The sequence below is a fragment of the Babylonia areolata genome, chromosome 8, assembly GCF_041734735.1.
Source record: "Babylonia areolata isolate BAREFJ2019XMU chromosome 8, ASM4173473v1, whole genome shotgun sequence".
NCBI classification, from domain to species: domain Eukaryota; kingdom Metazoa; phylum Mollusca; class Gastropoda; order Neogastropoda; family Buccinidae; genus Babylonia; species Babylonia areolata.
In genome coordinates, this window is record NC_134883.1 from 12,884,084 (window position 1) to 12,898,398 (window position 14,315).

At 37.1% G+C, this 14,315-nt stretch overlaps 1 protein-coding gene across 1 annotated transcript; it reads left to right on the forward strand.

Annotated features, from left to right (window-relative positions):
- The first annotated feature begins 28 nt into the window (after positions 1-28).
- On the forward strand, positions 29-11,838 carry LOC143284541 (heat shock 70 kDa protein 14-like). The gene is made up of 14 exons (XM_076591299.1): positions 29-124; positions 1,245-1,325; positions 1,618-1,749; positions 2,878-2,983; positions 3,500-3,590; positions 4,069-4,173; positions 4,972-5,133; positions 5,611-5,766; positions 6,891-6,993; positions 7,351-7,479; positions 8,521-8,613; positions 9,296-9,451; positions 10,265-10,323; positions 10,952-11,838. The coding sequence occupies exons 1-14, from the start codon at positions 68-70 to the stop codon at positions 11,043-11,045; spliced, it is 1,524 nt and encodes a 507-aa protein (XP_076447414.1). The 5' UTR covers positions 29-67; the 3' UTR covers positions 11,046-11,838.
- The last annotated feature ends 2,477 nt before the right edge of the window (positions 11,839-14,315 follow it).

A 14,315-nucleotide genomic window follows, 5' to 3' on the forward strand; every position in this document is an offset into this window, starting at 1 on the left:
TTGAAATAAAACCGTGTGCAGTTCAGAAAACGGAAGTTACGACGGTCAGCAACGGAAGTGTGTAAATATGGCTGCTTACGGTATACATCTAGGCACGTGCAGTGCTTGTCTTGCAGTATATCAGGTAAATATACTATGTTATAAGGGAGCAATTGGTCACTTACAATTTCTTCTTTATGTCATTTTTTCTTATGTTTGATAGTTGTCATTCATTTCCCCATCGTTCTGTCAGAATTTAAGGCCTTGTGGCCAAAAATCAACAAATGCCCGCGATGCCATTTTTTTCCAGTATTTCTCATTCAGGCATTTGACATGGCTAGTATACGTTCTTTGAATTCTGTCAAAGTGTAAACAGTAATGTAAGCATAATAAGCATTTTGTTGTTTTTTTTCTTTCCAGTGGTTCCTTTTTATTCGTCATATTTGTCGTGATGTTCTAAAGGTTGAAATAGGGATTTCACGTTAGTTTTCACAGTAAATCAGCTCATGTGCATCTTGTGATTCACTCATGATTCACACCTAATTGGAACCCCGCGGTCCTTTTACGCCCTTTCTTGTTTTCACAGTTTCTTTGGTGGTTTGCTTTGCATGCCTACTCTGATTCACATTTATAGGCCTTTCTGTTCATTTTGAAGGCTCAGAAATGTTAAAGACTGGTGAGACTTGGTGATTGATGCTTTGATTTGCAGATAAAATCCAAGATACATGTTTGTTCTGTTAGTGTATTAAAGTGCTCTCTCATTCTCGCCACACACCTTTTCAGTTTCATAATCTTTTGGTTAAGCATTAGTTTGGTTTGGTTTGTAAAATGCATAGTTTGTACAAGTTTATACTGTTGTAGACTTTAGCTCATTCTACCCAACAGCTACATACCTGCTACAACTCCCCTGGACCAACACTACATGAGCCCACTGCAGTTTAAAAAAATAAGGTAGTTCACTGAAATAGCGAAAATTGATGGAGAATGGTTGATGAACTTGATGTAATCAGTCAAGCAAAGATTTGTTTCCATGCTTAAGGAAACAATAAAGGGGTCACTTTAGAATGCCATCTGTATCAAGCAAGAAAAACTCAATTAAGATTGTGTGTCAGTATAAACTAAATTAAGATTGTGTGTCAGTATGAGAATACTCATCTCTTGTCCACAAGGGAAGTAATACCTGGAGTGAAATTAGTTTTCTCATACAATATGTATCTTTTACACTATCAAATATAAGTTTTATATGTGTAATTTGTTATCTTCAGGATGGCAAGACAAATGTGGCAGTGAACGATGCTGGTGATCGGTCGACCCCCTGTGTTGTTGGCTTCACTTCATATGATTTGGTAAGGATTTGGGTTGTACATTTGTTTACTCGTGCATCCATGTGTGTATTGTATGGGTGTCCATATATGTGATATATTACGCCACAGGCAGTCCATTGTTAATCAACCTAATCAGTTTTATTTTATGGTTCATGTTTTGCTTGTATACACTATTGCCCCAGTGTAGGTGTTATGCATACTGTGTGTGTGATATTTAATTCAAGGTGTATTTCATTGAAAATGGTTCTGTTTTTTGAGAGAATGTTTGTTTAAACCCTTCCTGTGCCTGACTTGCCTTATCTTTTCTTTCCAGGAGGTGGGAGCCAGTGCCAAGCAAGGCATTGTCAGCAATGCCAGGAACACAGTATGTCATGTAAAACGTATCTTAGGGCGCTCCTTTGAGGACCCTGTAACACAGGAGTATGTGGCTTCCAGTCCTGTCAAGGTAACTTACTATGAATTACTATTCAATGATTGTCATGGATAGTCAGATTCAGAATAACTTTATTCACTCAGTAAGAGAAATTAAATGTTCTTAAGTCTGTAATACATATTACAAGCATAACAATAAACATTTATAATTTGGCACACACCCCATCTATATAATCACACACAACATAGTCAAAGCAAAGCAAGACTGATTACATTAACAATATCACATTTCAACTATTTACAACACAAACACATGCACATGAACACACACCTGCCCGTATGCACACTTTATTGTTTCTGCACGCAAACAACATATTGAACAAATAATTATGGTGGTGGCGCCAATAAAAACAATACCATGCTGTTAAACACACAAAGTTAAGCATATAAAGCATATAAACATTAGTTACCAGCATAAAAACTCACACAACCTGTTCAGTGTCAGAGTTGTTGGTTTTTTTTGTTTTTTTTTATTGGTTTGTTTGTTTGTTTTTTGTTTTGTTTTAAGTGCTCTCCCCTTGCCAGGGAGTTAGAGGATTCATGAATGATATGGAGTTATTTTTAAATTCTAGTATAAAAACTGTAAGAGATACAGAAGAAAGTAAATGTTCTGTGAAGGAATATGAATGTGGATTCTCCGATAAGCAGGGACTTTCTCTGTTTACCAAGTCTGTTAGCAGACTGCTATTATTATCATTATCATCATTTTCATCTCACAATGGTCATGATAAATTAATTATCAAAGACATAGTAATGAATTATGTAATGTTGATCTTTTGCAAGAGGAGCTTTTGGGTGGTCATTTCAGTTATGATGAATTTTGTCTGAATCATCTTCTTGTGTTGAATACCTGTTCAGCTGCAAACCAAAAACCCTATACACCACACTGTCTTGGATTGAGTTTTAACTGTTCTCATATGCTGGTCTCTCGCTCCCACCCTGATTACTATGAATGGTAAAAGTCTGCATTATTGATGTGAACAATTTTAAATCCTTTCACTAGTTTCAGTTTTGATTATTGCAGAGCTGTTCAAATTACTTTGGCCAGAGACTATATTTATTATGATATAACTGATGGTCAGTCTCAACTTTGTGTCATGCCATTTTGATCAGGGTGTATTCAGTTGATTATGTTTTTAAGGTGGTGAACCAGAATAACCAGCCAGTGTTTGAGGTGGAATTCAAGGAGAAGAAACAAAATGTCAGTGCAGACAGCATCACAGAAATGATCTACAAAAAGGTTTTGGGTAAGTATTGTTTTGAGAATGCTGTTGTCCTGGAAAACAAATACATTTTCTGATGCATTTAATTTTCTGGAAAATGTCAACAATATGAAAAGATTGAAATAAATTTGTTATTGTTTGTTTGAGTGTTTTTTGTTTCTTTGTTTGTTTTTTTAATTAAAGAAAAGCTTAAAATGTGGGATGAACTCTCTGATGAGGTCACCTCTTACCAGATACCATGAATCACATAAGAACATTTGATGAAGTTTTGATATTCGTGCTAGTCTCAGTATGCTACAAACATAACGTACGTTAGTTTGGGGATATATTTTTCTTCTGTGGCCCTGCTCTTGGGACAGGGTAGTGAACAGTGTGGGTCATCATTACCTTATAATTCAGGTCTCCAGTGCCAGAAATAGTTATTTTACATTTATCACTTGTATTTTGTATGCAGTTTTTCTTGACAGTTTTTTGGGTTGTTTTTTTTAATATAAAATATATGTGTTTAAAATCTGAATGTTTTGCTTGAACTAATCACAGAAACTGCACAAAGTCATGGAGGAAAAGGTATACAAGATGCTGTGTTAGCAGTCCCAGGGGATTTCAGTGCAGAACAGAGAAAAGCTGCCAGGTTGGTGCATATTTTGTTATAAATACATATGTAGGGAAAGAGTGTATGCATATCTAAGATATATACAGACGGGAACAGAAGTGATGTGTTTGCTGTCATCAAAACGTCAGGTTCAGTAAATTACATGTCAGTACTTGAATACTGCTTGAAGGAATATTTCACAAAGTGAAAAGTTTATACACACATTTGTACCTTTTTTTTTCTTCTTTTTTTTCTTTGTTGGCATAAATGTTTTTTATTTTTGAACATATCACAAAACACCATAGCTATAGATAAACAGAAAAAAAAGAAAATCTTGTAACAAAGTCCTGTCCTTTTAGTATATTGTAGGTATATGACAGATGTCTTCACAGCTACAAATTTCAAACTGACTCTTTACAATGTTTATTTCTTTTAGTCAATGGAATTCAGTGTGGTGCTTCGTTATGTATGCTGAAGCTTAATGCTGCAACATGGAATATGTGTTGTGTGTTGACAGTGCAGCAGCAAGCAAGGCAGGCTTCAAGGTGCTGAGGTTGATCAATGAGTGTTCTGCTGCTGCGCTGGCCTACGACCTGGGACAGCTGGACAACACAGAAACATTGTGAGTTGTTTTACAGAGCCTGGTAGGTTCAGCTGGCTTTGTTTTCTCAACCTGTTTATGGACATAACGCTGTGTGTAGTGCCTTTCTGTAAGCAGTGTGTGTTGATTTGTTTTCAAGGCTATTTCAGCACATTTGCATGTTGATCAGATTTGTTGGAACTGGCTATGGCTTTTTAACAGCCAGTTGATGCACACAATAGCTGAATGGTTAGAGCTTTGGACCGTCAGGGGGGACAAGGGGGGTGCTTGGGTTTGATCTGAGTATCATTGACTGGTGGTTGAGGGTACACAGAGTGTCCTTAGTTTGATCTGAGTATCAGTGACTTGTGGGGTGAGGCTGGGGATTTTTCTAATTTCTCAGGTTAACTGAAATGCTCAAAAAGAACATCAGTTACACATGTTAAAGATCATGTAATCCATATTAGCCTTCAGTGGGTTATACGAACACAAACATACCCAGCATGCACACCACAGAGTATGGCTCTGTCAGGGTAAAAACCGTCACACATGTAAAGGGCCACATGCAGAAATAGGTAAATGTTGGAGTTTTATCCACAAATGCAGAAAAAGAGAAACAGCTTATTCTTTCACAGAAAGAGACCCCTTTCATGGTTATTTAGTTATGTCATACCAATTGATTTGTACTCGTATACCTTGCTTTTAATATACTTGTTTTTGTTTTGATGTGTGTCTGTCTGAGAGTGTCTTCTATCTGCATTTGTATTATTCAGCCAGTAATGAAAATGTCCAAAGAAAATGTATGTTTTATGGGTGTGGTGGTTGTTGTTGTTTTTTAAGCAAGGTGCTGGTATATCGACTCGGTGGCACGTCCCATGATGCAACGGTGCTGCAGGTTCAGAATGGCATCTATCGAGTGCTTGGCTCATGTATGGATCACTCCTTTGGGTCTAACAACTTTACACGTGTGCTACAGAATTACCTGGCTTCAGAGTTCTACAAGTAATGGTTTGCTTTGTTTCTTCTCTCTTTTTCTTCTTTTTTTTCTTGTTGTGTGTGCATGTTCCTTATATTTTGTTGGTTTTCTTAGGATATTGAGAATTTTTAGGAGAGATGATTGAATTTGAAGCATCAAAGTTGGAGTTTTCACAGCCTATTATCATGAGGTGGTGGCGTAGTAAGCTGTGTAGTGCTTAAGTTAATTGGAAAGGTACTACCAGATACCACAGAATTGACTCAGTTGTATAGGATCCTCTGAGGTGGGTGACCTTGTACCCACCTGACATTATTATAATTCCCTATTGACTGCTGGATAGGAGCTGTGCAAAAATGAATCTAAAAGTGGTTGTGCTTGTAGGAATAGCTGAAAAGTATTGTCCACTTGCAAGTAAAATAGCAGTAAGTGGTTGGTATGCTATTGTCATGAGGTGGGAGGTTTTCTTCTGTTTTATTTTTAAAAAATCTTCTAATTCTTTTCAGGATGTACAAATCAGATCCCAAAGAGAGCAAGAGGTCGATGGCTAGACTGCTCCTGGCTGCCGAACGCTGCAAGCATGCCCTCTCCATAGTGGACAATGCCAAGTGTGATGCAGAATCTGTGCTGGATGGGATAGACTTCAGTGCCAACATTTCCAGGTAACTGTTAGATTTCTGCATTCAACTTTCTGTCGTATGTATACTGCTCAGGTATAAATAGTGTGCTGGTCAGGTTTTAACGTTTCCTTTTTTCGAATTTCAGCACAGGCATTTTGTTTATCATAAAGTGTCAGAATTTGTTTTGGAATAGGTTTGAGATTGAACTAATGTTTGTGTAACATACTAGTGACTCCATTTGGCCTCTTCCCCTTCATATGCATTTGTTTATCATAAAGTGTCAGAATTTATTTTGGAATAGGTTTGAGATTGAACTAATTTTTGTGTAACATACTAGTGACTCCATTTGGCCTCTTCCCCTTCATCAAATCCACAGTGAAAAAGTCTCTACATAACTATTTTCTATTTTTGTAGAAAGGAGAAAATCTGATTTGTTGTACTGTGCATTGATTGTTCTGAAGCTTTTACCAAATGTGTTGCAAGTGTTTATCTGTAGGCTACAAAGGAAAAAAATCACTTCCTGAAAAGAAGATATGATACAAGAAATCCTCCTTTAAACCATGCTGAACATGGATTGCGTTTGTTTTTTGTTTTGTTTTTGACTTTTTTTGGTGGTTGTTTTTTGTTATGTTTTTTTCTCATCTGCAAAAGACGTCAGTGACAGAGGTTTTTAAAATAAAATAAATAAATTTTTTTTTTTAAATATCTTATTTTAAGCAAGAGAGGTCACAGCACGGTAATCCATGTTTAAGCAGAAATGTCACACATAATTCACTCCACATCTACTTTTGACTTTGAATGCTTACACTTTTTTTTTTTATATGACCAAGCCTTCAGTGTATACAGATACTTCAACACTGTTCACTTTACTAGGAATACAGAATCATAATATGGTTTTCCCTGTCTGGCATTGACCTGTATAAGAGATCATTGATTTAAAAGTGAAGTGAAGAAAGTTGTTTATGGTAGTTTTTTTTATGTAATTTTTTTTTCTTTTTCTTTTTTTTAATGAAGGGGAATTTTAATGAGTCCAGGAGAGAGAAATAATGAACAAGTACTGTAGCTTTCACCGTTTTTTTTTTGCAGATGCTGAACTTTTGTGTGTCTTTGGAGAGTAAGAGAGACTGTAATTGCTGATGTGCTATTGTTGCTGCTGCTTGAAACAGGGTCAGGTTTGAGAACCTGTGTCCAGGAACAGTGGAGCAGTGTACACAGCTCATACAACAGGCTCTCAGCAAGGCCAGCTGCACCAAAGAGGATATCAGCAAGGTAATGGTGTGTGTGTGTGCATGTGACAAACAGTGTGCGTGAAAGTGTGTGTGTGTGTATGTCATGAAATTTTTATGCATGTGTGTGTGTGTTTGTGTGTGTGTGTGTAACCCGTTGTGTTAGGCTGCTTGTCAGACATGGTGAAGCAAGAAAAAGGGGCAGGGCCAGATTCATTTTGCATTAAATGCATGTTGTGTGAGAAGCATGTAAATGCTTATGTGTTAAACTTATGTGTGTGAGAAATATGTAAAAAAAAAAAAAAAAAAAATGTGTGTGTATTTGTACAAAGTCTTGTGCTTGTTCCTGCTGTTGCTGGCAGCGCCATGTGATGAGCTTAAGTGTGGGTGATGGTTGCAGGTGGTGCTGTGTGGCGGTGGTACCAACATGCCACTGGTGCAGCGTACCATCACCAGGTTCCTGCCCTCCTCCGACATCCTCAGCTCTGTGCCTGGGGACGAGCTTATTGCCATTGGTGCTGCCAAAGAGGTACAGGACTTTTGTGTGTGTTTGTGGTGTGTGTGTGTGTGTGTGTGTGGTGGTGGTGTTTTTTTGTATGCGTCTGTATTTGTGTTGTAATTTTTTGTTTGTTTTGGGGGGAGGGGGTGTATGGGTGGGGGAGTGCTTTTCATTTTCTTTTGATTTATATTTGTTAACCTTTGTGCATGATGTTTTTCTGCCTGAAATCAAGGGCTATAGAACAATTCTTAAAATGCTCTAATTCAGTGATTCATCAAAACTCTCTTTCTCTCTGTCTCTCTTTTTCTCAGTTTTTGGAAAAGCCAGTCTTATTTTGGTTGATATTTAGACTAAGGTCTTCACCACTATGCCTTAAAGTCATAAGTATAAAACTACTGTGAAAAGTTACTCACTCTGGTCAAGGTGGTCCTTTAAAAACAATTTAGATGCATTCTTCCCATAACACTGGCAATGTTATGATGTTCCAGTTCAGTCAGAGAAACAGTCTTCTTTCCAGTGACTTCCCTTTAACTGTCCTTTGTGTGGATATGTTTTGTTTGATTTTACCAACTGTGAGTACATGGATCCATGCATGAGAAGAAAGGCAAAAACAGTGTAATCCTGGGCTTAAACCAGGTTCTTTTGACTATGATTCTGTTGAGTCAAGAATGAAAAAAAGTGACTAAGTAGGTTACTAGAGAAACAGAAAATGTTTTTGCAGAAGTTTGGTGGGGTTTTTGTTTGTTTGTTTGTTTTTGTTGTTTTTTTTATTTGGGGGGGTTTGGGGTTGTTTTTTTTGTATGTTTGTTTTTTGTTATTGTGTGTGTGTATTTTGGTGGTGGTGTTTGTTTTTGTGTGCGTTTTTGTTGTTGTTTTTTCCAAGACCGTGGTTGTAACAGTACAGATTTTGAAGGAATTTTGTTACTAGGTCTAGGGAACTGTTTTTGGAAGGAGGGGGTGGGGGGGGGGGATTTCTCATGATTCAGCTTTTTTTTATATTTAGGTATCTTATTATGCATTTATATTGATCTTCTTATCCATTAATATAGTTGCTGTTCTTTCTTTTTGCAGGCCGGTATTCTGGCCAGTAAGGATAAATCTGAACTGGAAGCAGCACAAGAGAACAACACTTTCCAGTGTCTGGCTCAAGATATTGGATTTGAGGTCTGGTCATCACTCATTTTATTGAAACATATTACAGTGTAATATACTGTACCATGTCAAACTGATGCAAACTGTGTGAAAATATGGTGAGGAAATAGGGATATGAATGATGCAGTCAGCTTTACTTCAAAACAGCATGTCATAGTCGTATGTGACTCCACACTCCAAAATCATCAAATGCTTTATTACTGTTAGGAAAGAATATTGTAAATATGAGTGTAGATGGTAGATCTGTTGAAGTTAAATCTGAATTAAGGTATACAACATCATTGATGAAAAGTACTGGCTGTACTTTTAGCTAATTAGGCCTAAATTTATAGGTTGTTATAAAGAACACATGATCAAGCAATGCTCAGTCTCAAATGTTAAAAGTTTGTTCACATGGCTTCGGAACAATTTTTTTTTAAATCCAAGATGTCTTTGGGTTTTGGGGTGGGGGGCTTTTTTTTTTTTTTCGTAAAGGGATATTTCCTCTTTCTTGTTTATTTTCTCATTCATCTGTGTTATCTGTTGCTAATGTGGTCATGTGTGGAGTTGAAATATATCTATCAAGTATTCATCAAATAGGGCTTCTGTTTATTGTTGGGTTGGGGTTTGTTGTTTTGTCTTCATAATTATAGTGAACTGCTTTTACTGTCTCAATTTTCAACAGATATACTAAGTTTGTAATATAATTTTTCAGACAACAGATGGTGTTGAAGTGGTACTGGCAGCAGGAACAATTATTCCATTCCGTGCTCACCACACAGCTACGCTTGGTCCCGAACAAACCTCTTTCAGAATGACCATTTGTGAAGCAGCAGCAGAGGATTCTGCCGAGTCTCAAAAATTGGCCAAGGTGAGCAGTGATGCCAGCTGCCCTGATTTCATTTATTCTGTAACGATTGGTTGTAGTTTATTCCAGTGTAACATTGTTGGAATCTGTTTCTATGTATGTGTATATATATATATATTATGTGTCTGTGTCTAGACGATTCAAAATGTTCCCCCAAAATTCCAGTTTTTTTCCTGAAAAGTGTTCAGAGGGTCAGCATCCCTGGGTAAGCAACCTTTGAAACAATGAAAGTAACAGTTACATTGTAGTGGGCATTTTTCTGCACAAGGTCCATAATGTCAGGAACTAGTCCAGCATTTACCCTCCTCATATTAATCATGAATATTATGATACTGATATTGTCCTTGTGAGCATCATGCTGTGAAAGAGAAAACTTAAGTTGACCATTCTGGCACATTATTTTCTTTCTCCTTTCAGATAAAACATATATACATTGCCACACAATGTTTGATAGTAAACGAGCAAGGGCTGTAAACAAACTTTTCTTTTCATAAGTGCAACAGCTTTTGCTCTATAAACTAAGACAAGTCACAGAACTGAGGGGAGGGAGAGAGTTCATGTAGAATCCCGGAAAAGATATTGAAAAACAGAAAAGGAAAAGAGCAGTACTGAAACATATACGTGCAACAGCTTTTACTCTGTAAACTAAGAAAGGGACCACAACTTTGAATAAGCTGATGTTACTTAATACATCCCATCAGCTGGTGCACATGTAAACAGCAAGTGTAGGAGGGGGGGATCCAAGAAATTCCCTCAAGAAAAAAAGTTAGGTCCCATTCCATTTATGCACCTTCATTTGATACAATTTTGTTTCAGCTTGTTATGAGGGACCTACCGGCTGGAGCTGCCATCAAAACCAGCTTCCATCTGAAGAGGTCAGTTACACTCTTTAAGTTTCTTTTCATTTTTTCTCTCTCTTTGTGTGTGTGTGTGTGTGTGTGTACATTGTCAGGTCTTTGGCATCAGTATGTTATTCTTAACACATTTGTATTGGCATAAAGCTGGTGAGCCTGTTGAGTTCTCGCTGATTTGTATTAGACAGTGAAAGCTTTTAAGCAGATGGCAAAGCCAGTTATAAGTTAACCTTTTCTTTGACTTATACCACTTTAAATCGGAAATGACAAATGTGGGCCACATGAAGCACTGTCTGGATTGGGAGCATAGGCAAAGACATTGTCTGGTTTATACAATTGTCTGGTTTATACCATCACACAGTATCAGTTATATGTTTATGACTATGTTTGTACTCTTCTGTGAATATGAATGTTGGTTGGTTGGTTTTTAATTGATATCCAGATTTTTGTCATTTGCATTTGTTTAAAAAAAAAAATGAAATAAGAAAAAAAAAGTATTAAAGTTTGTTTGAATGATTTGATGTGTGTCTGATTATGGTTGCTAAATGTCCCATGGCCTGTCTGACACTCAGAATTATGTTTGTTTGAATAACTTGATATGTGCCTGAGTATGAATGTTAAATGTGCCATTGCCCTTCTGACATTGCAGAGAAGGAGGCCTGCATGTCACTGCCCATGAACCATCCTCCGGACAGCAGGAAAGCATGCTCATCCCTGTCACGCCTATGACCAACCACAGTTGATGACCCTTGCAGCTTGTATTCCTGTTACTGTGTGAATGCCTTTTGAAGTACTGGAGGGATGCACCTTTTTTTTCTACTGATAGTGTTACATTTGTTGTGACACTGGGACTATTTTGACTTCTATTTGACTTATTTTGACTACTGTTTATATTACATGTACTGTACAGTTATGATTTGCCCAAGTTGTGAAAAAAAAATGCAAATAACTGTGAGACCAAGAAAAGCGGATGAGTTTTTGGATTTCCATGTGTATGGGTGTGAGAGTATGTGTGGTTGAAAAGATAAATTTACCCATGAGAAGTTCAGACTCGTCTTAACATTTCTTTTTTTTTTTTCGGCATCTGAGAAAGGTTTGTGCTTAGAATCAGGTTCACATTCATCATTCATTGTTTCCTTTGCGACATCTAAAATGCAAATTGTTAAGTGATAATTTTTGTGCTATTTTTAAAGGGGGGGAATGTGTGAAAATTGTATGTCAGAGGTCACTAACTTTCTGGGGAAAATCAGCTTCATTTTGCATGAACATGTGTGGTGTCTGTTTTTGGGGTTGGGTTTTGTTTTTGTTTTTTTGTGAATGAGAAATTGCAAACTGACATTAGCGAACATGTGTGAGAGAGAAAGTGCTTGCAGTTTGACTGTAAAAACCACAAAAAAGGTTTAGTACCAGTTATGGAATCATTAGAAACCCTGTAACATCCTGATTACAACTTATAAAGAAGGCAGGTGTGTGGGTGTGTGTGTGCATGCAAATAATTGTAACTGGCAGAAGAAATAAAAAAAGACAGTACCAGTTTCCAATTCAGCATTTGATTATTTTTCATTCTCCCGATTACACATAAAGAGGTATAATTATGTCCAGCCATTTGCATGCAGTGCAGGCATGCATTAACAATTTAAAAACAATGTATATGAAAACTACCAGAATGTGTGAGCTAGATTTGCAACTGGCTCGTTGACAAGAACTTCGTCATGTTCCTGTCTTGCCTCAAAGAAGATGATAGGTATGTTGACCATTTGCAGCATGTATATGTCACAACTGATTTCTTTGTGTGAAATTCTGGCGACTCTCCAACACAGCAATGCCACCCACTTTTTTTTTTTTCCTTTGATGCTACCAGTAGTTTACTTCTTTTACTGCCGAAGTAAGCTTTTTATAAAGAAATTTGCCAGGGACAGTCGTTTTTGTTGCTGTGGATTCTTTCATATGTGCAAAATGCATGCTGCACTCAAACATCGGATTATTGTCTCTTCAGAAAGACTAGCACCCAGACCAGCTGTCAAGATTTAGTGGATAGGGTTGTAAAAATCCTGGAATTCAAACACACAGTTACTAGTCAGGCACATTACCAGTAGGAAACCATTCCAAATGACCACATATACCAGTACTCAATGGAGATTAAGGCACTTATAGGTTGGCATATAATAATGTTGACGTTGGAAACTGGACAAACCTCCACCAATCCATGCTCATCCCTCAAGGCACTGCCAGGATTCAAACCATAGACTTTAAAGACCTCCAGCTTTGGATGGAAGTTGCAAGCTCAAACCACTTGGTTTGGTGCAACAAAAGCTGAATACACAAAAACAGACAGCTGTATTAAACAAGTAGAACTGTTTATGGTGTTAGACTTGATAGAATCTCCCCCTTTTGAAAACCAGTCTTCAAAGACAATGGTATTTGTGACAATCAAAATTGAGGCATGGCAGTTTTTCCTAGTTCATTTTTAAAGGTTTGAAAATTCTATATATGGCTGCCACCATTCATCTACTGCATTATCAGTTGAAATGATCCTTAAGCAACAAATTTACAGGTATGGCACATTTGTCCTCAAAGGGGCTATATCATGCATGAGATTGCACACACATACCAAGTTGGCACTGTTCACCAGCTTCATGAACAATTGTAATTAAATTGAACATGTCTACAGGCTCTCCACCATTGTTTACAGCAGGTGTGAATGTTCCTGTGCAGTAACACATGCGAGCATGTACACACAGGCACACTTGACACCATTCACTGACACATTGCAACCTCCCCACTCCCAACATACATGCATGTGCACCATCTGATGCTCACACTCACTGGCTTACCCTCAGCTGGTTCTCTTTCTCTCCTCCTGTATTTTTCTTTCTGTTTCGGTCTTTCTGCCTCTCTTTTTTTTCTCACACATGTACAGACACATACATGCACACACACATGCACCGAGTAAGGAAAGACAAATCCAAACTACAAATTAGGACAGGAAAAACACAAAAGAATGGAAGTGATGACTGTTCAAGTTGTAAGCAGATAAAGAAAATGTTCCAGTTTCAAGGAGAAGTCAAGATATGTAGACTAATCCATATCTGCTGCATGGCACACCTTATTAAACTTTAAAAAAAAAAATTATTTTTTTTCAAAGATGCCAAAGTTGTGTTCAAGCAGTAAACATCAAGAAAGAATGTTTCAGTTTCAAGGAGACTATCAAAACTGTCAAAATATGCAGACAAATCTATGTACATTTGGATTAATTCAAACGTTGCACCACATCTACATAACCACACAAAAAAGCAGATACCCGACATATGCATGGATTAAACACAGTGGTCAGGCATTGAGAAGAAAAAAAAGAAGATGAAAATAAAGGTAAGTTCTGAAACAAAGAGAATGCAACAAAAAGGTCAAAGGGTTAACTGATTGAAAATGAAAATAAGCAATTGAAAATGAAACCAAGTAAGGATGATTTTACAAAGAAACGGTTTAAAGAGAAAGATTAACAAACTAAGACAGGTGAAACTACACTTAAGAAAACAAGTGGTTACAAAAATGAAAGGAAACAAAGGAGAGAAAAGGAACCATGAAAGAAAAGGGGGGGGGGGGGGGGAGACAGTGCTGTATTCAACAGACAGGGACAGCAAACAGGTAACATGAAAAAACAATAAAAATGAAGAAAATAATAAGTATGACGGAAAGAAAGAGAAAGAAAACAAGGAAGCCAATAAACAGAAAAGCACAGAATGATAAATCAGGTAAAATGGCAGTACACAACAAAACCAAAACAAACAAAAAATGGAGTAGGGTGGCTATGGAAGAAGGCTGAGACAGATCAGAGGGAAAACTATAATCGGCTGTTATGTTAGTCACAGATGATTAAGTTCCTGGTGAATGAAATGTGCATTATTTCCATGTACACCTGTATCGATTAGATTGTGTGAAGATTTTGTTTTTTTTAATAATACAGATAGATGATGCACTATTTATATAATTATCAGGGACTGGCCTATCAGAAA

Coding starts and splice junctions, on each gene's coding strand:
- LOC143284541 (XM_076591299.1), top strand. CDS start 68: ATGGCTGCTTACGGTATACATCTAGGCACGTGCAGTGCTTGTCTTGCA. Junction 1,750..2,877: donor TGGCTTCCAGTCCTGTCAAG/GTAACTTACTAT, acceptor TATGTTTTTAAG/GTGGTGAACCAGAATAACCA. Junction 6,994..7,350: donor CCAAAGAGGATATCAGCAAG/GTAATGGTGTGT, acceptor TGATGGTTGCAG/GTGGTGCTGTGTGGCGGTGG.